Raw genomic sequence first — 27,197 nt, forward strand, 5'->3', positions numbered from 1 at the left:
AAACAGTTACTGGGAAGACTGAGTTGCCTACTCAGATATGATTTTGCTCTAGGATGACGGGGGCGGGGGGGGGGGGCGGGGTGTGGAGAAAAAGAAAGAGAGAGAGAAAAAAAAGAACAAAAAACCAATCCTAAATGTTTGAAATTCCAAATTTCTTAGCCCAACTTCACGCCTGGTTCTTACTAGGTTTATTGAAATGTTGCAAACCAGAGGCCCAAATAAGCACCCACTTCTATCTATAGAGAGCCTAGTCCCTCATTGGAATTTCATAAAATTGAGCAATTATCTATAGCTGTTGCATGAATAGGTATATGGATAGGTAACCCTACAAAGAACAATGACTATTACGATATGAATGATCACTATTGAAGTCTGGCAGAGAAACTTTGGATTCTAAAGTCAAGATCATTTAAATATAATAGCTGTAGGAGAAATGAAGACCAAATCTACTTCTGTCCACCCAAGGTAATTCTTCCAGAACCACATCAGGAGGTTCTGGAGAAAAGATTCTGGCAAGGGCAGTCACAACCAAAAAGCCATTATCATAATTTCAATCAAATGAACAGAATCCGTGTGACTGGGTTGGGCAAGGCAAGCTTGAAAATTTAAAAAAACCACCAAAACAAAACCTAACAACTATATTTATCTCACGCTTGTTCATACAGGTGAATGCTACTTTGGTACACGACTGAACTCAAAGTCTGTGGGCATCCGAAGCCTTTGGAGATCTTTTCCAAAGATAATAAGGAGCTGTGCTTTGGCTTCTAAATACTTACCCGCTCATTTCATTATTTAAAGGCAAAGATGTATGCTTTAGGAATACAGTCCACCACACTGAACACATTGTCTATTTTGTACACAAACTACATGTATATATGTACCCCTTCGTGTACCACAATACATATATACATATACATACGTATACATAGAGAGAGATTGGAAAGGGAGAGCACTGATACGTGAAGGCATTATTCGTGTGTATGTGTGTGCGTGCATGTGGGAATAACTTCAGCTCTCAGAGCAGAATTAAGCTGAGATTAAGAAATAAATGTGACAACTACCACCGTATCGTGCATGCGTGTATGTGTGACATAGTTCCAGCTGATGAGAATGTTTTCTCTTGGGGTATTTAATTACTTTGTACTGGAATTAAAGATGATTCTAAGGATTGTTGGTTTTTTTTGGTGAGGGAGGCAAGTCTGCTTGTCACATTTGTTTGTGTAGAGCCACGAAACGCCATGGCTCCACGGCCGAGATCCATGCTTAGGGTTTAGTGATTTTCTTGAGTGTATCTGAGCGATCAGAGAAGATGCAAGGAGGACTGGTCAGTAGAAAAAAAAATCTTCATACTTCATTCTTTTTGGCAGCCAAACCTCGTCTTAAACATATCAGAGCAAATTCTACTTCGTTAGCTGTAGTCCAGGGGGCTCTCGACCCAGCTCTACTTTGAAATCAGCTGGGCAGTTTTACAAATTACTAATACTCAGCTCCTCCCCGTGAGATTCTGACTCCTCGAGCTGGGGTGACACCCTGGCATCAGTAAGTTTTAAGGGCTTTCCAGGTGATTGCAATCTGTAAGTGAACGCTCCGAACAAACGGTGCCTTTCTGGATGCTTCCACCTTGAAAAGAGCCCCTTCTTCTTTCCACATATTCTGTCTGTACCTTTCACTTGACACTTTCCACATAGTTTTGTCCCTTTTCATGATCACATACTCAATATATTTGGCTTCCTTAGCAATTCGTCCCCAAAAATGCAACAGCCAAGCTTTGCTGAGGACTTACTACGTGCCAGGCATAACGCCAGACACTTTACTTCATGCGGACTTCCATCCCCAAACGACCATCTGAGGTAGATTCTATTATTCTCTCTCATTTACAGGATAAGAGAGGTTACGCAACCAGGTCGAGATCATAAAGCAAGGGGCAGGTAAAGCTGGAATTCGAACTCAAGCTTCTCTGACAGAACCCGAGCTCCTGGCCACTATGCACTGTATTGTTTGAAGGTCAAGACTGCCTTATGTTTCCTTGTTCTCCCAAAAAGCACTGAGGTAGGTTGCCTCGGTGCTTAGCAGATAGGTAACTTTTGATCCATTCATGAAATTCTGTGATTGGGTGAAATTACTAATTCAGGAAATGATCCTGTACACGTCTCTAAAACCGAATCAAGTCTCCCAATTCCAAAGTGTGCTGAAGTTTTCAGTCTAACTTCTAATGGAAACAGAATTGGATTTATTCCTACCCTATTTACTTACCCCGAATGCCTTTTCAATGCATAAGATTAAAATATTTTTATGATGATGGTTATTAGGGCAGTTTAAGATGATGATTAGCGCTTACTGAGAAAAGTGCTTGTTTGGAAAAGTAAAACAAACAAAAACGTCTTCTTTGTAATATCAGCTTCCCTTTGGTACCTCTTTTGAGTAATTTAGGAAAATATCCATCCTTCCTTAGCCTGTAGCAGCCTGAGAGTATCACGTGATTACAAATGAAGCATGTCTGTCACTTTTGTTCTTCTTTTAGTTAAAAGCACAGCAGCACAGCTGTGACTGAGGAAAGCCATCCTCTTCGTATCCAGGTCTTTAGAAATGTGTAGATTCGGTTTGGCATCATGGGAAAAGCCTCAACATCCAAATCAGGGGAGGGCAGGCCAGAACCCCTGCGGAGCTCTGGAAATGATTCGGTGGACACCCAGAAAGAACGTACTTACCGTCACCAAAACCCCCAAGGCCCCCAATCTGAAAAGGATGTCCTCTAGGATGGAGTCGAAAAAAAAAATTATCCTAGCCCAACTTAATTTTATATGTCTGGAGGTAGGTCCTAGTTTCCAGGTTTGCAGGGGGTTGATCTGGCCCCTCTTCTCATTCCTGGCTGTGCACCGCTTGGAGTTAGTTACACTCGCCTCAAAGGGTCTTCACCCCGTTCTTAGGAGGGTTTTGGGGGGGATCATGATTCTTTGACACTCTCTCTATATATAAATACTGTATATATGATTCACATACAGACAGTTGTAGAGGAAGATTAGTATCACTCTGGCTAGCTACTGGTTACTACATTCGGTACTCAACTGCTGTGGTAAAGGTAAGTACAGACGGACGTAGGAAACTAAGACAGGCTAAGGACAGGATCCAGGCAGGTAGAAGGCGCGTGTCGGGATGTAACTGCACTTGTTGTTAAGTATATCACTCGCTTCATGCACGCACAAGAGAACCCCCACATTTACCCTGCCGTGGAGGGCCATTTCACAAGCAGTCCACTGGAAGTTGCCGTTACATTCCTCGGGTCAGTGTTAGAAAGCAGGAGCACCCAGGAAAAATCCCAGTAGAAGACATGATACTTGGAAGGGCATGCACAGACTATGACAGCAGGTGGCTGGCTCATTCGGCTTAGTCACATACCTCTTTTCCCTGCCACGATCAGCCGTGATTGAGTGGAACAGTAGAAAAACAGGGAGGAAATTTAAATATGCAATCAGGCATTAGTCGGGACGATTGGATTTATGGTGTATTATATATTATGTAACTATACTGTCAATTTTCCTGTATCATGGGAATGATCATTTTAAGTGCTTGAGAAATTGCTTTTATGGAGTGCCTTGGTTCCCCTCTTGCTGCAGAACTGAATGGAGAGGAAGAGCGAAAATTAATGCAATTTTCAAAAAGGTTATTTTAAGAGCAATTTTAAATCTCGGTTTCTGAAACAGGAAGTGACAAAATAGTTTGACCATAATGGAATCCTGGGATCTTTTTTCTTTTGGAAGTGTTGGGTTGTTTAAGTCCTTGCAGTTTTGGGATTTAGTTAGCCTTGAAATCCCTTAGTTTACAGTTATTATCAAAACGATCGTTTTGACAGTGGTTCGTAAAAGAAAAAGAAAAAGTAGGCTGTATTTATTCAGATGTATGTTGGAGAATCGACAAGTTGAACAACACAGAATAATTTGCTTCCGTCACTGCATTTAGCAACCTAGGTCATCCGAGATTAACCAGTGAAGGCTCTCGTGCGAGCGGAGTAAGTTACAGAGATAAATTCAAAAACATGGCCTGCGATCCACACACCAAATAAAATAAATAAAAACAACAGTGGTGGCGACAACAACAACCACAAAAGACCAAAAAGTATCGTGTGTGTTCCCGACGATAACCTTGTGCTGCTGGAATACATGTTATCTTTAAAATACACTCACCTCTTTTGCTTGTTGTTAGAAACATCTGAAAACTTAAAGCTGAAATGTATAACATGTAGCCACCTTTTGTTTGTTTTAAACGACCTTCCAAGGGCTTCTCCTTGCAAAACTTCCACTCGCCTTCTCTTTGCAAGGCCAGTTAAAAGAACATGTGTGTTAAGGCATCTCGTTGGTTTGAATTGCTGGGAGGATGGGGTCTGCACTTTCCCGCTAAGGGACACCCAGAGAAACAACTTCCCGCCCGGCCCGCTCACCTCCGCGTGGTGCTCCTCATTCTGTTGGAGAACCTCAATGACTAGTTCAGCAAGACGGATTGTGTCTTCGAGCTTTTTGGCAGGAGTGATTAATCGGCCTACATTTTCTGTAGTACAAGAATTGGTGTTAAAATTCAGTGAGAGCTTCGGGCTAGTTTTGCGGCCATTAGAACTAGTGGATAAGACATTTCAAATCATCACCAATTTTTTTTTTCTAAAGGTTCATGCAAATGTCCAGTGCCACGTAATTAGTAGTGAGCAGACCATAAAGCCATTTTGTTATTAACACCATCCTCATTATAATACATATTAAGAAAAAGCAGTGCTCCAGCTGCAAATTTTCATAGTAAGGCTATATTAAGTTTATGACAGCCCATTTCCAATTGAGTGACATTTTGTACACACGTTCTTTAAAGACAGCATAAATGCACTATCTTACATCACTCTCTAGACTGTGTTCGCGCTACCTGAGGCAGGACTCTGACCCCTGACTGCTGTGACATTTGTTTCCTGGATTTGTCCCTGAACATTTGGTACTTCAGCTTTGTTTTTCATTACAGGTCTGCATGTTTAACAGGTATTGGAATGTTCATTTGGAACAAACAGAATCAAACGTCTGGCTGTTTGAAGTTGTCCAGGGAGGAAACTGAAAGCTAACGGACATTCCTGAGCTATTAGGTAGAAGACAGGATAGAATCATTAAAAGGGCGTTGGGGGTAGAGGACTGGAGGAAGGGATGGTAGTCTGTGCCACTGGTTGGTAGGATTGAAATTTTATTTGGGGGGTGGGGGGGTGGTGGCAATAATGTACTCAAAACTGGTTCTTTGTTGTTAGTTTTTATTATGTTGAAAGCATTGTATTTTGATCTGACCCAAGACCAAACGGAACCCTGGTTCAGGGTGAGTCTTTCCAAGAGCGGATTCAGGAATGTTTGGTGATGTCATTATGTTACCAAAAATGAGAAACTTTTTTTTCCTGGGGGAAATCTTTTTATTTAAAATGTAATGATATTCCTAGCCAATGAAATTGCTTGAATTCAACCAGTCTGAACCCACAGGGGATCCTCTATTTCATGTTTAAACCTTCGAACTCTGAAGCCTCGGAGACGTTGGGAGCACACGGGGTAAAATGGCAGTAGGATCCGTTAGTGTGATTCCACAGCCAGGTTATATATGTGCACAAAAAGACTGCCAGAACTTGTTTTTATCCCCTCCTCTAAAGCAGATATATTTTGGCGTCAGGATTTTTCTAACTAGAGAAAATTACTTAAAACTTCACAGGAAGGTTTTCTTGTTGTTTATGCTGTTGTTTGGCCGGGGCGGGGGGGGGGGGTGCAGGGGGCGGGGGGCGCGGAGATGAGGTTTAAACAAATAGGTGACTGCGAATTTACAAAAGAAATTTAAAAGGGCCATCTCATTTTCCATTGTACGTTTGTCAGACAGGCAATGAACATCAGACGAGTAGTAATGTGGGATTTAATAATGAAAAACAAATTCAGTGAACCACTGTATAAAGAGTATTTCAGCCAATGGGAATGAAGAATGGTAGATGGGGTTGGGGAAGACTGTCGAGGTCCTGGGAGTTTTAGTCCAACAAAGTCCCACGACTGGAGCGAAAGCGGGCTTTCTGGATTCAGGCCAATGGGACACTCCACGGTTTGTACCGCACACAGGTGGAAATGGCTGGGTAGGGTTAGGGCATGAGGGGGTACCAGGGAACATAAGTGTGCAGATCAGGCAGGGAATATCTGACACTCAGGGTGAGGACATGTGAAGAGTTTAGGGTTGATAGCTCATCGCCTGGTCCAGAGCAATGACTGTATGTAGAGATAAAGAGCGACAAGGCTGATTTCTGTGCTTTGGGGGCACCAGGCCCGTTTATAATTTCATAAATGGGCTATCATAATTTCATCAGGAGACTTTCAGGCATTTCTACAAACATACTGTGTATATATGTTTGAGTAATATGTGTAGAATGAGGTATTTGCATTTTGATAGTAAATATGCATAAGCTACTCTTTTTTATTAGTTGATATTCACATTTACACATCAATTTGCAAATTCCTCATCCTATGCTTATTACCCATTCGACACATACACCCACATACACACATCACACACTTACAGACATTTTCTAGTAACCAGACAAGCCTGCACATTAATACAAATCTGCAGGAAATCCCACTTGGGGCACATCTTTGAAATCTCTAGCTTTAAGAATAAAGAACATTGTCCTTTTGGGTGGAATACTCACCAAATCTAGGGGGAATTCTAGCTGTACGTGACACATGATATAGACATGAAATAATTCCTACCAACATTTGTACGTACTTTTATTAAAAAAACTGTGAATGATTTTCATGTCTGGAGAAATCCAAGATGCTTAAGCTAGGACCACCTGAAGATTTGTTTTAATATGCAGTACTCTTAGATTGACTACAATATATATTGATAGATACACATAAAGTGTATATGTGCATGCAGCCATTCTATAAGTGTGTGCACATGTACACAGATATGTGTATGCCTGATGTATATATACAAACAGTATGTTTAATAAAACCTTTTGCAATTTTACTTTAACAGGCAACCATTAACATAAGCAGGTTAAGGATCCTTTAATGTAGGATGCTTGATCTTCCAATTAACCCATGGAGCAGATTTTCATTTACTATTAATTAGCTGCAATTCCATTATCTGTAGATCAAGCCACTTTGCTGAGACAAGATACTATTTTCCTCTTCATTTGCGTAGCTAACTGACTAGCTAAATGGCAAAAATTGTACTGGAAACAACTTGTCTACGATGTTGTCTTTAAAGAAAATATTGTGCAAAATCCTGTAGCACGTCCTCCCTCCCCCCTCCCCCAGCAGAGGTCAAGGAGAAATTTGTGCTTAAACATGACTTTTTTTTTTTTTTTGTCACTTCCGCTGTCTTGAAATGTATTGCAACATTCCTATCTCCCAATCGTGTACCCGCTGGAGCACTGAGGAAAGGGAACTAGAACTACAATATACTTAGTAAACATTTCATACAACAGAATTGAAGCTCAGAACATATAAAAAAAAAACCGTCATGCAAAATGTTATGCAACAATGTTATTTTGTGCTGACATTGAGGTTTGAAAATGTTGCATATGTCAGACATAGCTAGAGACAAAAAAAAAAATGTGGACATTTGGAAATAAATGCTCTCTTTCGACTGTCTCAAAACCTACAGTGTCACACTCGAGAGCCGGAGCCGCACGCAGCTCAGTGTTCCAAACCGAAACAAAATTTCCAGAAGGAAAATGAACGGAAAAGCAAACTAAGCTAGAAAGCTGCTGAGTACAATAACGGTAGAAGTTTACAGTACTTGGTTTTGGCCTAGGCATGCCTTTGAGCCTCTGAGATAGCATGCTGGTCTGCGTTTGGGAGGGTGGAGGAGGCCCAGGAGGCGCTGGGGGGGCTGCTCAGGTAGGTGAGGAGAGACAGTAAAAAAAGTAAAGAGACAAAGTGACTTTTTACAAAGGTGACAAGTAAGATGACAAACTCTGAAAAGAACAACAAGCAAATGTGATAAAACACAAATGGAGAGCTGCTCCTTTCTAGGAGTCACTGCAACGTTACAGAGGCGTGACATTGTGCGACAAGGGACGGGACTCTTACCAGCGTCACCAGCACCACCCTACCGAGACACTCAGAGGCTGAATGCAAATACTGGATGCCCTTATCCAGACGGATACACATGAATGATGGTGGCAGCATCATTGGCAGAGAGAAGATACACTTTTGTTCAATGAAGAACGCCTCTGTGTTAACAGCTGCTTCCTTTTTCCAACGATCAGACTTATGGATTCACAGCTGGAAGATCTGGCTTCTCCCCTTCAACATGCTTCCTAACCTTCTTAGGCAACCTTACACCTTCTACTTAAACCTCCCTGTGCTTCAGTTTCCTCAGCTGCAGACTGCGAATGTTAATATCTTTCTTATGTACCTCGCAGGGATGATGCTAAGAGCAAATGAAACAATGCTGGACACATCTCTGTAAAGCCTAAGGTGCCTACAAATGTTTATTGTTATCTCCGACACTGTGAGGAGGCAGGAATGAATTGCTCTACAAAAGCAGATGAAGGGCCATTATTAGTTCCAGTGAGGTAGGGAATATTCTTGCTCCCTTTGTGGAATTTCAACATGTCAAAATCTGTCATTTTTTTTTTTTGGGGGGGGGGACGGAAATGTGTGGTATCTGATTGTTTCCAGCTCATTTAATTATTTTCAGTTTGGAATTCTCGTGGCTTTTATATTGTGGGTTGAATCATATATAAAAACTTGCCAGCTTATCAAATATGTTACTTGCTATTCCAAATGTTAGAATACTGTAATCAGCACTTGACCCATCTGTCATGTGGCTTACAATATCAGCACAGCAAGCATCCTATAACAATAGCCTCTCCTTCAATACAGGCACAGAGCACTGTCAGCTTTACAATTCTCTCCCTTTAATGAGTGTCTCATTAACCTTAGACCTGCTCCTTTTTAATAGTTCCTCATTTATAAAGCAATCTGCACGGTGAGGGGGCCATACTCCATTGCCAAGTGCGCTTCTGGGTTTGCTTAAATTTTCAACTGGGAAAATGAATTTTACTTCAGGCTTATAGGAAATGTAATGCTAGCAACATTAATAAAAAACATGAGAAATAAGGATAAATAAGAATATTCTGGTGAAACCATCTATTAAAAGCAGAAGTTGATGAGGTCTTTTGATCGTGGGACCACCTCAATGTTTTGAAGGCAGGACTAAAAAAAAAATTAGTTATCAGTCTCTCCTCTTATTTAAACCTTTTGTTTGGAAAAGATTGTGCGTAAACAGATTTGGAAAAAATCAGTTTTGAATTAAAGCTATTTAAAGGAAGGCCACTGTGGATCCTTGCTTTAGGAAAAAGAAAAACCACTCTGTATTTTAAGGTTTTTTTTAAAATCTGGTCTTCTACCTCCAGCTGTGCTGAAAGTTAGGTACGTCACTGGTAACACACCCTCATGGCTCTTTTGACGAGTGTGTGTTACCTGAGTGTGTAACTTCTTACTCTTTTCCCCCAGGTAGCTGAACCTATGTAGAGAAATACCTGACCTGGTGGTTTGTAAAAAAATGAAATGTCCCTGGGCTGATCCATAACCCCCGAGGAAGCAGAGACACATTTCAGCTCAGTGGGTCTTGATGAGAATTTGTAAAGGGATTCCCTCTTGCCAAGTGCCTGTCCAGAATTCTGACAGTGAGGTTTGCCACCAGAGAAAAACAAGCTCCCTATTTTTTTTTTTCCTCCCAGAGCAAAACAAAAACATCATACCTTGGTTTCCAACTTCATTTACCCAATTACCATTGCTCATGTTTACACAATTAAATCTGCTTGGCTTCCAGAGAGAGAGTTAAATGTGACTGCAGAAAAACAAAAAGACAATTCCTCCACATGCTCAGCTAAGCCAAGGAAGAGAAGCATCCAGGAGAGAGAGACGCTCCAATTAGCCCTTAAATAACCTGACCATTTCTGCTTCCAGTGAGCGCATTGCCAGTCCCTGAAATATCAAATGAGAGATGGAGATGGTTGATGGAAAACCCACTTACTACCAAGTTCCAGCCTATTGATGTGTTGGTGCAGGTGCCAGTGGTAGGATTATCCTATCACTGGAAATAACTTGCGGGTAGCAATTTGCTATGACTTGGGAGCTGGGGAGACCAGAGCTAGCGTAGGAACAGAATAAGCAGATAGACATGTCCTGCTTTCCAGAGGACCCTGCCTCTCTAAAATGATCGCTCCGTGGACCATACATTGAACGCATGTTCACAAGTCCACATGATTGCTTCAGTGACGCTATCCATTAAATACGTTTCATGTCTTACATCTTCATCACTCCCTTTCAGAAGATTTTGCCGCTAGCAGAGCTTGAAGTACATGGTGGTAAAGAGGTGGGTGAATCATGCATCATTTCCTCTACTCTTTTCATTGTAGCCATTTTGCCTCTCCCCTGTAAGGACAGGATGGCGTGGCCAGTCCATTCTACCTCCAAAGTGTCTCCTTATTTTATCTCCCACTGTATAACGTCATGTGCCCACACTCTTGCCAAGGTGATCGACATGCAATTCACCTCATCATCTCTACCTCAACTGTCGCCAAAGACTGCCAGCCTGCCTTCAGTACCTCTCCTCCTCTGAAGTTCATTGTCCATGCGGCAGCCAGAGTGACCTCATAAAGCACGTATCTGAGCCTGTCCTACTCCTGCTCAGAAGCCTTTATGAGATTCCTTCATAACAAGAGTTATACTTTCATGTGTCATAACAAAGAGAGTGCCTGCCTTCATAACAAAGGTCCACCTCCTTTATTGGTACCTCTACTGAGCACATACGGCCCTTAAAAATAGCAAATTATATTCAACATCAGTCTCTCCCTATCCCATTGAATTCTGTATTTCTAGGGGCTAAAGCAGTGCCTAACCCAGGGCAGGTCCTCACATATTGCTGGAAGGAAATCTACAGTGGATTCTGCCCAATGCAGTGCTTTCATGGAAGAACAAATATTCTGTAGTTGCAAATGCATATAAACTATACAGTAACTCTATCTCTTACCAAAAGCCTCTGGTTACTTAACAAATATACTAAGCTGAATTGCTGAATAGTAAGCATCATAACTGAAACTTCCAAACCAGAGAACAACTTCAGATGTCTTGATGCAATTAAAAATGATGTAAGATAATTTAACGTAATTTTTACCTAAATTACGTTGTATCAATAAAGAAGAAATAATGCTATTATAATATGTTTCTTCTCCAACTTGGTATCTTTGTACCCCAAATCAGCCTTTGTCCTTAAGACTGGACAGTTGCACCTGAGGAAAATGAACTGAATTCTGGATAGACACAGTAGTAGACATCTGTGACTCTGTTATGTACAGTAAACTTCCTCAGGAGAACTGCCTCTTTACTCCACATGGTTCTGGCGGGAATGTCCAGGAATGTCCTACAAAGGAAGTCATGTGACCCAAGCCAGGCCAACCACAGCACCCCACACCATCCTGGGCAATAGGATTGGCTGAGAGATGAACATGTCACTCAAGCTGGGCCAATGAGGCCCTTCTCTGGAATGTCAGACAATTGCCTGGAAAGGCAAATTCTTTTTCCTCTAGGGTCATTCACTAGGATAAAAAAACTGGTGCTATCTATAACCACGCTGGTCTCAACCCCTTCTATTGTGACTCCCACTCACATTGAAGAAGTCTGTCAGCAGTCGGAGAGATCAAAACGCACTAAAATTTTTTATTCCTGAGTCCAGGCATTTCTTAGCTATGTGGGGCAAGAATTCCCTTTTCGGACTCAAGCTTTTTGAGTTTTTTACTTTTGTTTTGTGTGTGTGTGCATGTGTGTGTGTGTGTGTGTGTGTGTGTGTGTGTGTCACTTACTATAGCAAGAACCCTGATTCAATAGTACTATTAAATATTCATGCAGTCCCCAAATAAGCCTTTATGTACATGATCACGAGCTCACTGGGGCAGGATGTTGGGCATCTGAAAAGATGATCAACAGAAGTAAACACTTCAACAAAGACAGGGAATACTCCAGACAGTTCTTTCTGGGGAACCAGCCCTTGACTTCCTGGACATCTCTTCCTGGGAATGCATCAAAGACCCTGGCTTAGGTCAAATCTCCATGTGCTGCATTCCTGCAACAGTGCCTTACATTTGCCTTTACCATAGTCAGCAGAATGGAATTACTTGTTATATGCCTGTGTTCTCTACCTTATCATAGGCTTCCAGCTAGGGATCATGACTGCTTTTGCTCATTGCTCGGGTGCCTGGCAGAGCTCCTGGAACTTAGTGAGTAGTTAACAAATATATGTAGAGCTATACGGCAATGTTTTATTTTGACATTTATGATAAAAGGATATTGTGACACTTATGATAAATCAGCTGCCCCCTAGATTCCATTGACATCCCAATCACAATCCCCTGATCAGCAGCTTCAGCATCAAGTAGGAGCTTGTTCGAAATGCAGATTTCCAGGTCCCACCAGAGACCTACCAAGTCGGAATCTACGTTTCAACAAGATCTTCAGGGAATACTGAAGTTTGAGAAGCACTGTTTTATATCCCATTTCTGAAATCAAATAATGTGTCTACACTACACATTTGGATTTAGAAGTTTCCTTTTAAATAAAATATACAAAGAATGACAGCTAATATATATAATGAATATTTACTATGTGCCAGGAAGTGTGCTAAATACTTTATTTAGGATATGTGTTTTGATCTTTCCAACAGCCCTCTGGGGGGAGGAACCATCATCAGCCTCTTTTGTAGAAAATAAAAATGAGGGGCGCCTGGGTGGTTCAGTCGGTTGAGCCTCTGACTTCCGCTCAGATCATGATCTCGCGGCTTGTGAGTTCGAGCTCCACGTCAGGCTCTGTGCTGACAGCTCAGAGCCTGGAGCCTGCTTCTGATTCTGTCTCCCTCTCTCTCTGCTCCTCCCCTCTTCACTCTCTCTCTCTCTCAAAAATGAATAAACATTAAAAAAAATTTTTTAAAGAAAATAAAAATGAAGCCTAAAGAGATTAAAAAACCCATAGGAACCAAAATTGTGATTTAACTTTTTGGTGTAACAAATCCTGAGTGCTCAGGCTGGTTCTGAAGTAGTGTTTTTTTTGGAGCTGTACATAAAAGATGTACATAAAAGAATGCTGGACAGCATCAGCTGTCATGTTGAAAACTTGGGCCACTAGGGGCACCTCAAGTGGCTCAGCCCGTTAAGCAATCAACTCTTGCTTTTAGCTCAGGTCATGACTCACCATTTGTGAGTTTGAGCCCCACATCAGGGTCTGTGCTGGCGGCGTGGGGCCTGCTTGGGATTTTCTCTCTCCCTCTCTCTCTGCCCCTCCCCTGCTGTCTCTGTCTCTGTCTCTCTCTCAAAATAAATAAATAAACTTAAAAAAAACCTCAGGCCACTTAATGGATTGTGGGTGGGGCCATTATCTCTTGGCTGACAGATAAAACAGCCCAGGGGTGGGGTGGGGGCTCCTGAATGTGTGCAGGACCTTGGACTTATAGGAAGTTTGACTGGAGATAGGAAAAGATACAGAATCTCAACCCTACAGAATCTGCTTGGCAATCCTTTGGATGCATTTGGCCTGCTCTAGCAGGTTTCTGCCAGTTGCAGACAAAAACAAGTCCTCATTTCTTTGGCAATCTTAGGGCATCTCAACTGCCCTCAGGAAGACTTCCCAATGAAAGGTGGGCAATGATCTAATCCCAGAAAGGGGTCCTCTTGTTTTTTGTTTGTTTGTTTGTGTGTGTTTTGTGGTCTTCCTGGATCAAAAGTTGTAGATACTTTTGAACTTGGCCACTGAATGAATGGAGATTGTCCCAGTTGAAAGGGCTGCATGGTAGAAAAAACAAAAAGGGATGGTGTTTGAATTTACAAAGATCTGAGTTCAATTCCTGCTTGAGAACGTCACTTATCCTCTCTGAATCCACAAAAGGGGTAATAATAAAGCCTTATTTATAGGACTGAGGGACAGACTGAATTATCTATCTATCATCTATCTATCTAATTTTATAAACCCTTGGCATATTTGCAGGAAAAATTGTTTTATTTCGAGTTCCAGTAGAATCCTTATGATGCTCAGAAAATTATGCAAGTATTTAGCCAAGAACTGAGGCAAAACACCAATAGTAGTGTAGACTTTCTCAGAGCTTGCTGGGTTCAGAATGTGTGACGGTTTAAACGAAATGTATTTAAAATGATAGAATTCATTTGCAGGAGTCACAGCTTTTCTTTTATAGAGTAGCAGCCTTTTACATGTTTTTTTTTTTTAAATACTGTAATTAAATAGCACATTTAATTTCTAATAATGCCACCAGACAGAAAGCATAAGCCCCCCGAAATGCCATGTGCAGAGTCCTGTAGCCTACTGAGGCACAGCCTGAGTGAAGGACTCTGTAGCTGTCCACCCCAGTTTACATAGGTGATGCCAGCTGTGCCCAGCCACCTCTGTTGGTTGGCTTTGCATACCCATCTGCGTGTTTGTGCTTTGTTCCCTCTCGGGAGCCTGAAGAGGGAGGGGAAGGATGAGAAAAAAGATTTAAAGATCAGGAAGGAAACAATTACAGCGATGATTGTGATTTAGGTCTGTTTTGCCTAGAAGAGGCCTTGGACATACCAAGCTTCAAACCCATCTCTGCTTTGACCTTAACTCTTCTTATTTTTATTTTTATTTTTTTAACGTTTATTTATTTTTGAGACAGAGAGAGACAGAGCATGAATAAGGGAGGGTCAGAGAGAGAGGGAGACACAGAATCTGAAACAGGCTCCAGGCTCTGAGCTGTCAGCACAGAGCCCAACGCGGGGCTCAAACTCACGGACTGCGAGATCATGACCTGAGCCGAAGTCGGCCGCTTAACCGACTGAGCCACCCAGGCGCCCCAAGACCTTAACTCTTTTTAGGTCTCATTTTATTCTCTTGCTGCTACCCAGTCCTTTCCGCCCATCACTGTATGGGCAGTATGATTTTTACGGAGTTCAAATTGCCAAGCTGCCCCCCTTGCTTAAAAAGCTTTCACGTTTGGAAGTGAGAGCTGTGGATCTTGTCCCTTGAAAAACCCATATGCATATAAACGTGGGCATAGATTCTAGGTTAGAAACCTCTGGACCATGAGATACAGTCTGAACTCTATTACTAAGATGGTGCCTCCTGCCTACATTGCAATTTTCACCCATTACTGCTATGATTTCACCTTGCTTAGCAATCACACTGAATTACACAACATTTAAGAGTGTGACGTCTGGCCTCGGATTCTGGCTCTATCACTGACAGGTGACAACAGGTGTGTTATCTAACCTGTGTTTCAGATTGCTCATCTCCAAAATGGGAATGATAGTAGGATCTCCTTCATAAGGGGGTTTTGAAGATTAAATGAATGAATACATAAAAAAGCACTTATGGTCATACCTGGCACATAATACACATGGAATAAGGATTAGCTACTTTTTTAAGGATTAGCTATTTTTATTAGCTGTACGGTTTCACGCATTTGCACATATTATTCCCTCTATCTAGGATGCCGGTCCACTTGCCAATGTCAGCTTCCTTTCACCGATTCTACTTTAGTTTTCAGGATGTATTCAAGCTCACCACCCTCGTGAGAACTTCCATGGTTTTCTGATAATGTGCTCTTGCACGTCACTCTGTTACTCGGTGTTGCTGTGTACTGAGTTTGTAATTTCCACTTATACGCCCATTTGCACATATGCTCCGTAAGGTTAGCAGCTACGTCCCTCTTGTTTACTAGGCCCTGGCTTTCACAACTGTACCTGGCATATGGTAGGCTCCCACTAAGCACTTGTGGAATGAATGGATGAATGAATGAATGAACGGATGAATACTGTCTCTTTCAGGGAGAGAAAGGTTCATGTGTCTTGAACACAGGTTTGTGAATCTTCAAAGACCTATTGCCAGCACGGGGCTTGGCACGTGCACAAAACCGCTTTCTGAGTTGATCTGAGATCCAATCAACTTAGATTCAATGAAATATGTTTAGCGTTGATTGCATGATCATTACCTTTTGAGGATTTTTTTGACTTAAGAACAATGATCAAATATAAAATAAATAAATATAAAAAAAGAGATGAGCTTTATTTATTAAAAAGTCTTAAGTTAAAGCTTTCTTCAAAATACGCTCAAATATTTGGGGACCAAACAAGACGAAAATCTCCAAAGCCAGAGAACTTCCTAAGACCTGTCCTCCCACGACCCTTCCAGCAACAACCCCCGCTCAGCCACCCTCTGCACGCATCCTGTCTCACCACACAATACATACAAGAACAACACGGACACAACTCCTCTCCGTCTTGGCTGATAAACATTCATCAAAGAACACAAAGTTCTCAATAGGGAAGGGAACAGAAAAAAGAAATGAAAAACAAAGAGGAAGAGTAGTTTGGTTCAGTAACATATTTTTTTAAGCACGTGAGGCCAAATCACTGAAATCCTGAAACCGAAGATGAAATGGAGTTCCGCAGCTAACCAGAGTTCTGTTCCTTCAAAGCTTATGCCTTTACGGAAACTCTGCTCTATAGAGGTCAACATCTAATGTGCAAGAGATATAGTTAGACAGCACAAATTAACTCCTTAAGTATCATCGCAACTCCACATCGGTCTTTGGGAGTTCATACGTTAAGGAGCTCTTAAAAAACAAAAACAAAAACAGAAACTCAATAATAACTCCACAGTCCTGACAGTTTATAATGCATATACAGTTGGTTCACCTGCATCCTTTTGATTCTCTATTTGAAAGAGAGAGCACAACAAGGAGAGAAGAGAGAGAGAAACAAGAACACATATGCAGGATTAATGAGCAAATGGACCAAAATGCCCCCCACTTGTGTGTGATACATGATATTGGAAGAAAAAGGTTGCCCTTGGGTTCCCACCGCCCCGAAGTGTGGGGGCCAGCAAAAAAAGGCTCCTTCACAGAGGTGGAAAATGCTGCACAAATAGAAAATTAGTAAAATTAAGTTTAATGTGAAATCAAGCTATGAAACATACACGAACTCTCCAAGTGACAATTAAGTCAAATGTTCTAGCCAGAGCTTAGAGGACAGGGACAAGTCAAAATCTCCCGAGAGAATAAGGAAAAGCTTCCCAGCTTGAGAGAGAACAGACAGGAGGCATACAAGATCTAATTTTTACACAGGATGGACCACCTTGTGTGATCTTATACCCATAATAGTTTCACATCTTCAACATGGAAAGGAAGGCATGATTTTGCCTCAGCTATCCCTTTTCTGACACCTAACGCATTGTTCCCGGCCTAGTGGCTACCTTTTGATTGTGTACCAGTGACAAGCACTTTACAAATTGGGGTTACACACAAGCAAAGTAAAAATGCATTCAGGTCACAGACAGAGAATAACTGAAAAACTTACGGACAAATCTGAGTTTATCACAAACAAATGGCTTAATTGTCTAACCTGTTTGAGGCTGATAAAAAGTGACTGAACTTCTCACACTGGGTTTCACAGACAGAATCAACAGACAAGCCAATGCTAAAAAACTTGAAGCAAGGAGAGTGAGTTGGTTTGGATCTGGATTTTCTTGAAATAATGAAAACGGAAAGAGTGAAGACAGCATGGCGAGGAGGCGGTAGGTACTCACGAATGGTTAAATCCATCACTTGGGAGGCCAAGCAGAAGACAGGATGCTCATACATTTCTCTCTTTTTCCCTATAAAAGAGGATTTGGGCATGCAAGAGGCTTAGGTCAGAGGTAAAGAGGTTAAAGGTCATAGGTTAGAGGAATACGTTACATTAGCTCAAAGGAAAATAGCCACAGAGTATTTTGGGATAAACACGGGATAAAAGAAAAAAGGAGTTTCAAAATTGGAGATCTACTGGATTAACCATTCAGCATGCCGTGAGTCACGAGAGAGATTGTGACCATGATTTTACACGTCTCTTTAGAATTGTTGGCAAGAGTACAATGACCAAAAACATCATGAGTAAAGGGAAACAGAATTTCATTGATTTAAGGCTCCAAGATACTAAGGATTTCAGACTTTAGTATCTAAGGCTCTTGAGGTATTTCTTCATAAACATAGTCTCCAGCGATATCACTATAACTTCATTCCCAAATTCTCAGGGGACTAAGCTGTGGCTCAAATGTAAAAACGTAAGATTTCTTTTCTGAGCACAGGATCAGAACCTCGTAAAAGAAAGTTGTTTGGTAGTAGCATCTCCAAAGCTGCAATGTCTCAACCTACGGTGGACTATGTTCATGAAAGAAAACCTGATACATGCAGCCAGAGGATGTTGGGTTGTCTGAATTAACAATCCCAGCATGCTTTGAAATTGGTGTCACAGCCACTTTTGCAGAGGTAATGTCAAAAAGTGGCTGAGCCAATCACGGACAAGGAAGGAGAGAAGCGGAAGAGAGCAGGTAGTGTGGAATGAGGTACTTCTCTGAAAAGAGAGTTGGAAAAAAAAGATTGGTTTCTTCAAAGAATCCCCAGACCTAAAAGTCACAGTGCAAAAGATAATTAACACAACCAAGAAGAATTGAGGCACAAAAGGAAATTACAGATCAGCTGATCTACTTTGGAAATGAATGCATTTTTACTTACAGATCTTAAAGTTTGTTTTTGGATATATTTATCTGAAAGAAGAGAGCAGATCTTACCGAAAGACTAGTAATAACTAGACCAAGGCCTACGAGGCAGCAGCCATGGCGACCGGACGTTTCTTGATCCCATCCCATCTCTGGCCTTGCCTAGAATTATTAGGTACCTGGTTGACTTTACCAAATACAACCAATCATTATGTCCTGGGAAGGTAAATGCTAGAACAATTATTTGCTAATATAGCCCTTTAATGATCTTCTTGTTCCTCTATTTTTGTCACTCATTACCAAGTCAAGAGTTGATAAACATCCTTTTAGTGCCCAATTCTTAAGTGTTTCTCCCTGGGTGCATAGCAATGAATTCATTACCACTGGTACACAATTTGCATTGTCAGACAGACAAAATTGAGAGAGGGAGGACATGTAATGTACAGAACACTGCGATTTGACATGACCTTAACCTAATTCTCTAAGGAAACAAGGACTTCGGCAGGGTAAGTGATAGGGTTTTGGTGGTTGATTAGGTCTTTTTTTTTCCCCCCAGTCAAGTCCTGAAGGCAGACAATGGGCATTTGCTGGTTTTAGTCAGGTGTTTCACATGTGAGAGAACATCAGATTCCAGAATGCGGACACACTGAGTTTTGCACACAGAACTTCCACATTTATACACTTACACCACTGGTCAAGTTGGGTGTGGTTTTCAAATCACCCTATAGCAGCCAACAGGGTAACAATGAAAAGTGATTAATACCTTTGCAAATGAATAGGTCCCAAAGAACCATATCTTCTCAAGTAGAGTTTACTCAAAGTGCCTTTTGGGTGATTACTTGGTCATCAGTGCCTGCTTCCCTAAAACTTGAGAGGGCAGTGGTAACAACCATCCTAGGTCTGGAGCAACAAGAAGGAATGAGATCTAAAGCAAACCAGGAGCCATCAGAGACAGCTGAACACCAACCTGCCATCAGGTTTGAAAATGTTACCCAAAGACAAGATATTCTCAAGGGGCAAGAAAGAGTAAGCAGAAATCTTGATGTTGTTTTGTTCAATGCTCGTTTTACCTCCAAGGCTGTCAACAATGGACAACAAAGTGCTCTGTTTTCCTCTATTTAAAGAAGGCAGCAGTCCCACAGAACCTCTTCTTAGGAAAACATTACTCACAGAGCAAAGTTAATGCTGACACAGACTCTCAAAAGGACCTTCGTTATCTGATAACACCCTATATTCATATTCTTCCCCTCAAAAGACTGCTGCCTGAGCCCCTGTTCTTAATTCATTCATTTGGCTGCAGCCAAGGAAGCTTTCATATTTCAAGTGCTTTCAGGTTTCAATTTAACATATTCAGATGGACCACTGTTTTCTGGTGCCCATTAGAAAAGACAGACTCTTCCCCAGGGAGGCATACCAAAATTTAAAGAAGTAATTGGGGGCAGAAGGGAGCCTTACCTTCGATTTTAGCATATTCTGAGAGCCGGGAGTAGTTGACTAAAGCAGCCTGCTCTAGACATTTCCGGATGACTGTTTTTACCTCCTCTTGTGGTACGGGGGTAACAATATCTTTCATCAAAACCTTTAGGTGGGAAAATAAAAGATTATTAAGATGGTTCAACCAAATGTGTTACTCATTTATGTTTCTTAAAGAGCTCAAGTTTAAAATGAGTTGTGAATGCCTCCTTGTGACTTAATACTGATTGAGAGCCATCGCTAAACGGAACACACAGAGTTGTAATGCACAGTTAGGATGGCAAAACCCATCTATGAATCAAGGAAGGGCCAGGAACATATCTTCAATATATGCTAACTATTTGGGAGTCTGGAGATAAAATATCTAGAATTTTGGCAGTTTCCCCACATTTATTCTGGTATTTGATGAATGGTAAGTGAAGCCTTGAAAAATGACAAACTAGGTCATTCAGCCATAATATTTCATTACAATCATGTTCATGTCTATATATATGTAATCTGTCTTTTACTTCCATTCTTACCCTTTCCAAGAGTGATAGAGTAGCTTTTAAAGCCCCTTCAGGTCGACCGAATGGAAAGCAATACCTAAAAAACAGAGAACATTCTTCAGGTTGCCCAAATACATTACATTTCAGCATGAAGTATGCTGCAATTTGATTCCTATAGCAACTCTTTCTGAGGCACAGAAAATGCTTTTTATTTTGTCACGTTGTGTTATGTTAATCTGAATTCACACCATATATGTGTGTATATAATGTATATATGTGTATGTGTGAATAATGACTAAAGAGGGACTCTGCAAGTGTCTGCAGCAGAAAAGAATATTTAGAGTGATGGCATAAGGCTCTGTTTAGATTTCTATTGTGAAGGAAAACCATTTGTGAGCTCACATGTGACCTTATATGTTATTATAGAGACCAGGAGTAAAAAAAAAAAAAAAAAAAAAAATTAGTTAAGACAGGCTAAAGTCCTAACATATTTACTCAAATCTCCAAAAGCTTTACTAGAGGAAATGAAGGAGTGTACTTTGAGCAAATTCATGCTTTTGCTAGATGTACTTCTTTGACTGCAGTTTTTAATTGTTATTGGGTCTTTTGTTACTGGCAATACATCTTGCATATAGCGAATAATCAATAAAAATTTATCCCAGAGGATTTTGATGGCACAGAAAGAGCTAGGTCCTGTACTCCTAAGAGTTCCATTGACTATTTGGGGCTGTCACAGGCCTTTTGAGCCACTGTTCCTCATGGTACCAAGGAACCAGCAGAGGCTACTTAAATTCAAACTATCTCCTAGGCATGTGTCCAGCTGAGTGGTCTGGGGCAAGTTCCTTAACTCTCTCAGCTTTGGTTTACTTTTTATTTGAGACTGTGACAACGACCTTACAAAGTTGCTCTGGGAATAAAAAATCGAGTTAATGCCTAACCAGCTGTGAGTCCTGTATCTTGACCCCTAGGAAATGTTTAAGAAAAAGGATCAGTTTATTATTATAAATGTTCTTACTATTTTTGAGTTACTATCTCAGGATCTCTAGTCTACAAGCACCAGTGCAGCGATAGAAATGTCTAATTTGCTGCAAGGCAGAAGCGGGCTATGTGGTGCAAGGCTGGACTTGGACCTGCTTGCTGTGTCAAGGGCACGGGGTAGAGTCAATCTGCCAAGGCAGATCTAAGTTTCCTTCTTTCCCTTAGTAGATGGCTAGCCCTGTTTCTGAGGTAAGAGAGAAGGTGGACACTCTCATATGGATCCCACTGCCTTCCTTCCCTGTTCATGTGATCTGATTCACAGGATTTTTCACGGGTTTAGGAACCTTGTAGAAATTTCACATTCAGCTTCTTAACAGAGATGTAAAAAATGGATTGATGACCAGGGTCAGCTTGCAAAAGGAGGGCTCTGTTCTTTCAGTGGAAGTAGAATGAGCTGAAGATGTCAAAGTCTCCTGGCTATTGCAGAACCCTGTCCTATTGGTTTTCATTTCCATTCAGTTACCTTTTTTTTGTTTTTTTAGAGGGACGGAGAGCACAAGGGAGTGGGGGACAGGTGCAGAGGAAGAGAGAGAGCGAGAGAGAGAGAGAGAGAGAGAGAGAACGAACCCCAAGCAGGCTCCATGTTCCTGACATGGGGCTTGATCCCACAACCCTGGGATCATGACCTGAGCCAAAACCAAGAGTCAGATGCTCAACTGAGCCACCCAGGTGCCCCTCAATTCAGTTATTTCTAAATATCCAATGTGTCACTGACAGGTTAACAGTTTTAGAAAGTTAAGCCCTTTATTTGCCCCACCCCAGTCTCACCCTCTTAATTAACCCCTCAACCCCAGATCCTTACCTAAAATGTGTAATCTGATTTTCCAACAGAACTCGGAGTCTCTCTTTGATTTCTTCAAAACGTTCCTTCTCTTCAACAGTCACGGTTCCAATTCCATCAGGCCTGAAAGAAGACATGTCATGAAGTGACGGGAACCTCATACACTGACATCGTCAAATCACATCTCTAGCAGGAGGAAACTGTCCACTTCAGAAGAACAATTACGATGATCGATGTGACCTTAGAAGTCCTGCTTTTCACAGGTGGCTACTAAAGGGCACGGGGTATGCTGGGGTTATCTTTTGGAGACATTCGTAGTACTGTCACTCATTTATTGTGAAGTGGTAAAATGTATAAACTGGTGGCCAGAAAGTCCAGTTTCTAGACCTTTTGTTTGGCTCACAGCTTCTTAAGATTTTTGAACTATTTGTCAGCATTTTTTTAAAGTTTGTTTGCTTGTTTGTTTATTTAGTGTGTGGGAGAGGGGCAGAGAGAGAGAGCATGCGCGCGCGAGAGAGCCAGGATCCCAAGCAGGCTCTATTTGCCAGCATTTTTAAAAGTGTATTTATTTACTTAGAGTATGGGAGAGGGGCAGAGAGAGAGAGAGAGAGAGAGAGAGAATCCCATACAGATTCTATTTGCCAGCATGTTTTAAAGTTTATTTATTTATATAGAGTATGGGAGAGGGGGAGAGAGAGAGAGAGGGAGAGACACAGAGAGAGAGAATCCCAAGCAGACTGCACATGGTCAGCACAGAGCCCGATGCGGGGCTCGAACCCATGAACCATGAGATCGTGACCTGAGCCGAAGTTGGACACTTAACCGACTGAGCCACCCAGGTGCCCCAATTTGCCAGCAATTTTTAAAGTTAGGAAAGTTTTACAACACAATTCTTTTGAAAATTTGGAACAACTGGCATTAACTGGTGAGTAACAAGTAATAGCTTTTTAACAGGGGCAGGCACTTAACTGTCCACATCTCTCAATTGTATTAAATATCTCTCTTGTAGGCACTTAGGTTTGGGACTCCTGAATTACGCACACAAACTTCTAGAAAAAACAGGTGCCTTGTAAATATCTGTCGTTTTTGGTGTTAAATGTTCCTAAGTGACTCAATATCTAGCTTATATTACAGATGTTCAGATTCTTTTAAGCACTAATGTATTAACTGAAGAGGAAATTATAAGACATTGGGGAAAGTGAAAGACATTGATGAAAGAAATGAAAGATGACGCAAATAAGTGGAAAGATATCCTATATTCATGGATTGGAAAAATTAGTATTGTTAAAATGTCCAAACTACCCCAAGCCATCTACAGATTTAACGCAATCCCTATCAAAATTCCAATGGCATTTTTTTACAAAAATAGAAAAAAACAATCCTAAAGTGTGTATGGAACCACAAGAGACCCAAAGAGCCAAAATAATCCTGAGAAAGAACAAAGTTGGAGACATCGCAATTCCTGACTTAAAAGTTTATTACAAAGCTTTAATAATCAAAACAATATGGTACTGGCATGAAAACAGATGCACAGACCAAGAGAACAGAGCTGAGAACCCAGAAGTAATCCCTGCATATATGGTCAACTAATATTTTAGACAGGGGAGCCAAAGATGAACAATGGGAAAGAATAGTCTCTTCAATGAATGATGTTGGGGAAAACTGGATATTCACATGCAAAAGAATGAAACTGGACTCCTATGTTGCACCACTCACAAAATTAACTCGAAATGGATTAAAGACTTAACTATAAGACTTGAACCCGTAAAAATCCTAGAAGAAAGCATAGGGAAAAAGCTCTTTGACATTGGCCTTGGCAACAATTTTTTTGGATATGACACTAAAAGTAGAAGCAACAAAAGCAAAAATAGACAAGTGGGGCTACATTAAACTAAAAAATTTCTGCACCGCAAAATGTAAAGGTAACCTATGGAATGGGAGGATATACTCCCAAACCATCTATCTGATAATAGACAACAGAAATATAGAAGTCATAAAATTCTATAGAAAAAACCAAATCATTCAATTAAAAAATGGGCAGAGGACTTGAATAGACAGATGGACTTGAACAGTCTTCCAAAGGAGACATACAAATGGTCAAAAGATACATAAAAACATCACTCGTCATCAGGGAGATGCAAATCAAAATCACAATGCGATATCACCTCACAATGGCTAGTACTGAAAAGACAGCAAGTGTCTGCAAGGATGTGGAGAAAAGGGAGCCCTTATGCACTGTTGGTGGGAATGTAAACTGGTGTGGCCACGGTGGAAAACAGTATTGAGGTTCCTCAAAAAATTAAAAATAGTACTATCACATGATTTGGTAATTCCACATCTGGGTATATACCTGAAGGAAAGGAAATTACTTTCTTGAAGACACATCTGCACCCCCGTGTTCACTGCAACATTATTCACAACAGCCAAGATATGGAAACAACTGAAGCGTCCACTGATGGATGAATGGATAAAGGAATTCATGGATAAATATATATATGATGGAATTATTTTTATATGATGGAATATTATTCAGCCATAAAAGAAAGGAAATCCTACCTTTTGAGACGACATGGATGGAACTTGAAGGCACTACGCTAAGTGAAATAAGTCAGACAGAGAAAGACAGAAACTTCAAGCTCTCACTTACATGTCTAATCTGAAAAAGTCGTACTCATAAGAATACAGAATAGAATGGTAGTTGCCAGAGCCCAAGGGCTGGCAGAAACAGGGAGCTGTTAACTAAAGGGTACAAACTCCCAGCTATAACATGAGTAATGGTACTGTATTTATATACTTGAAAGTTGTTAAGAGAGGAGATCTTAAATGTTATCGCCCACACTAAAAAATGATAATTATGTGAGGGGATGTAGGTGTTAATTAACCTTGTCATAATAGTGATTTCACTATATATATGTGTATATATATATATATATATATATATATATATACACACACACACACACATATATACACACATATATATACACACATATATATACACACACATACACACACACATATATAATATATATATATGATCAACACATTAGATACCTTAAACTTACACAGGTTACATGTTAATATCTCAATAAAGCTGGGAGAAAAGAGAACAAACCACATATGATGCGTTTCCATGCTAGTGAACTACTGGTCATTTTAATAACAAGAAGGACCCTAGCAAATATAAGTAAATTCCAGTTTAAACCCAGTATTCTCATATTTCTGAATCACCATCAGGTTTCCACACATTTTTCCTATTTGCTTTGGACTGTTCAAGTTGAAAATACAAAAGGAAGCTGCATATTTATAGCCCAAATTTATCTGTGCCAAATTAGACATGGGATAATCTGACCCATTCAAAGACTTCAGCTTCCCAGATCCCGTAGTGACTTGTTTTGACTACTGGCTGAGCCAGTTTGCAGATTGGCGTGTCACCATGAAACTTCTACTGGAACATTCTTCAGTTTGCAAATGGGAAGTCATCTTGAGACCAAACAAATGGTCTTATTTATAGGTCTTCTCAAGGATCCAGCATAAGTTGGGAAAATCCTGTATACTAGACCAGTCTGACTGCACAAAAGACTTGGCAAATGACAGCAATGTACCTCCTGTTAGGGGTTAATTGGTCAGCTTCCCTTCTTTATAAATACTAAAAATTCCCCACTTGGAAAAAAAAAAAAAAAGAAAGAAAGAACAAGAAAACTTCCCCTCCCCAACATTATTAAAAACACCCTTAACAGTAAAATTCTCTAAAATCCATTTCTTCACATTCCCCTGAACTGCCCTGAAGAAGAGGCCAAATGGTAAATATCAGGTAGGACGTTGGAATATGAATATGTCTTTATTTTCATGTTTTCTAGATAAATCCTAAATGTCAATTTACAAAGTTTATTTAAATTTTTTTTCAAGATTTTTTGTCAGTAATCTACACCCAATGTAGGGTGTGAACCTAAGACCCCAAGATCAAGAGTCGTATGCTCTATTGACTGAGTCAGTCAGGTGCCCCTGTTTAAAATTTTTTACATATGAAATGTCCATATGTAAATCTGCCCATATGTGAATCCGTAGCTACATCTCAGGATGAATTCATTGGCCTCCACAAAACATAGGTGATGCTTTTTGGTGTAGTAACTTCTTATGTTTATAATCTACAACTTTCTATAGCTGTGGTTTTTATATTTAGATTTTGTTTACACAAAATACAACTCGCTAATGCACTGAACACGTTTATCTGATTGGCGTGTGCACATACTCGATTTGGGAAAGTGGGAGCCATTTTAAGCATTTTGTTTCTTAGCAGGGATTAGCCCAGAGATAAACGCTATTAAAATATAATTTACAAATCAGGAAGGGGCTTACAGATCACAGGAAAAAGCATGGAAATCATTTAACATGGGAAGCCCAGAGATGCATGTGGCTATTTTTAGGAGATAAACTTTCCTGAAGAAAATCATTCCTCACTTAGCAAGACTTGTAAGGCAATTATTAGGCAATAAGAAAGTAACTTTTAGATTTGTGTTTGAGATGATAAAAACTAAGCATTGAGGGTGTGTCTGGCCTTCTCAGTTAATCCTCACTACAAAGGGTATTATTACAAACATAAAATTCAATTATGTTTCTTTCCCTTTTGTTCTGATGATTCACAGTTGTGATTATTTAAGGTATCAGCAGCTTCCAATTCCCTGACAACCTCCGACTACTTTCTCAACACTATTAATCTCACTATTCTAAAAAATTAAATGACAAAAAATTATTAATGTAGCCTTTTCTTAAATTTGCTTCTTGGGGCCCTTGGGTGGCTCAGTCCATTAAGTGTCTGACTCTTGATTTTGGCTCAGGACATGATTTCACACTTTGTGA

General features: G+C 40.6%; 1 protein-coding gene across 19 annotated transcripts in view; it reads right to left on the minus strand.

Moving 5' to 3' along the window:
• The window catches only part of CADPS (calcium dependent secretion activator), a 476,583-nt gene that overhangs the window by 97,968 nt on the left and 351,418 nt on the right, over nt 1-27,197 (minus strand). For 7 of the 19 annotated variants that reach the window (XM_053898015.1, XM_053898017.1, XM_053898018.1 and 4 more), the window contains 6 exons: nt 22,359-22,460; nt 20,552-20,615; nt 20,013-20,136; nt 17,610-17,678; nt 16,721-16,738; nt 4,436-4,542 (listed from right to left, as the gene is read on the minus strand). In XM_053898015.1, coding sequence (XP_053753990.1) covers nt 4,436-4,542; nt 16,721-16,738; nt 17,610-17,678; nt 20,013-20,136; nt 20,552-20,615; nt 22,359-22,460 — 484 coding nt within the window. The remainder of the gene's footprint in view (nt 1-4,435; nt 4,543-16,720; nt 16,739-17,609; nt 17,679-20,012; nt 20,137-20,551; nt 20,616-22,358; nt 22,461-27,197) is intronic. The other 12 variants (XM_019469857.2, XM_019469859.2, XM_053898014.1 and 9 more) reach the window with 3 other exon arrangements.

This window comes from Panthera pardus, unplaced genomic scaffold (genome assembly GCF_024362965.1).
Source record: "Panthera pardus isolate Hobbes unplaced genomic scaffold, ASM2436296v1 HiC_scaffold_8, whole genome shotgun sequence".
Taxonomy (NCBI): domain Eukaryota; kingdom Metazoa; phylum Chordata; class Mammalia; order Carnivora; family Felidae; genus Panthera; species Panthera pardus.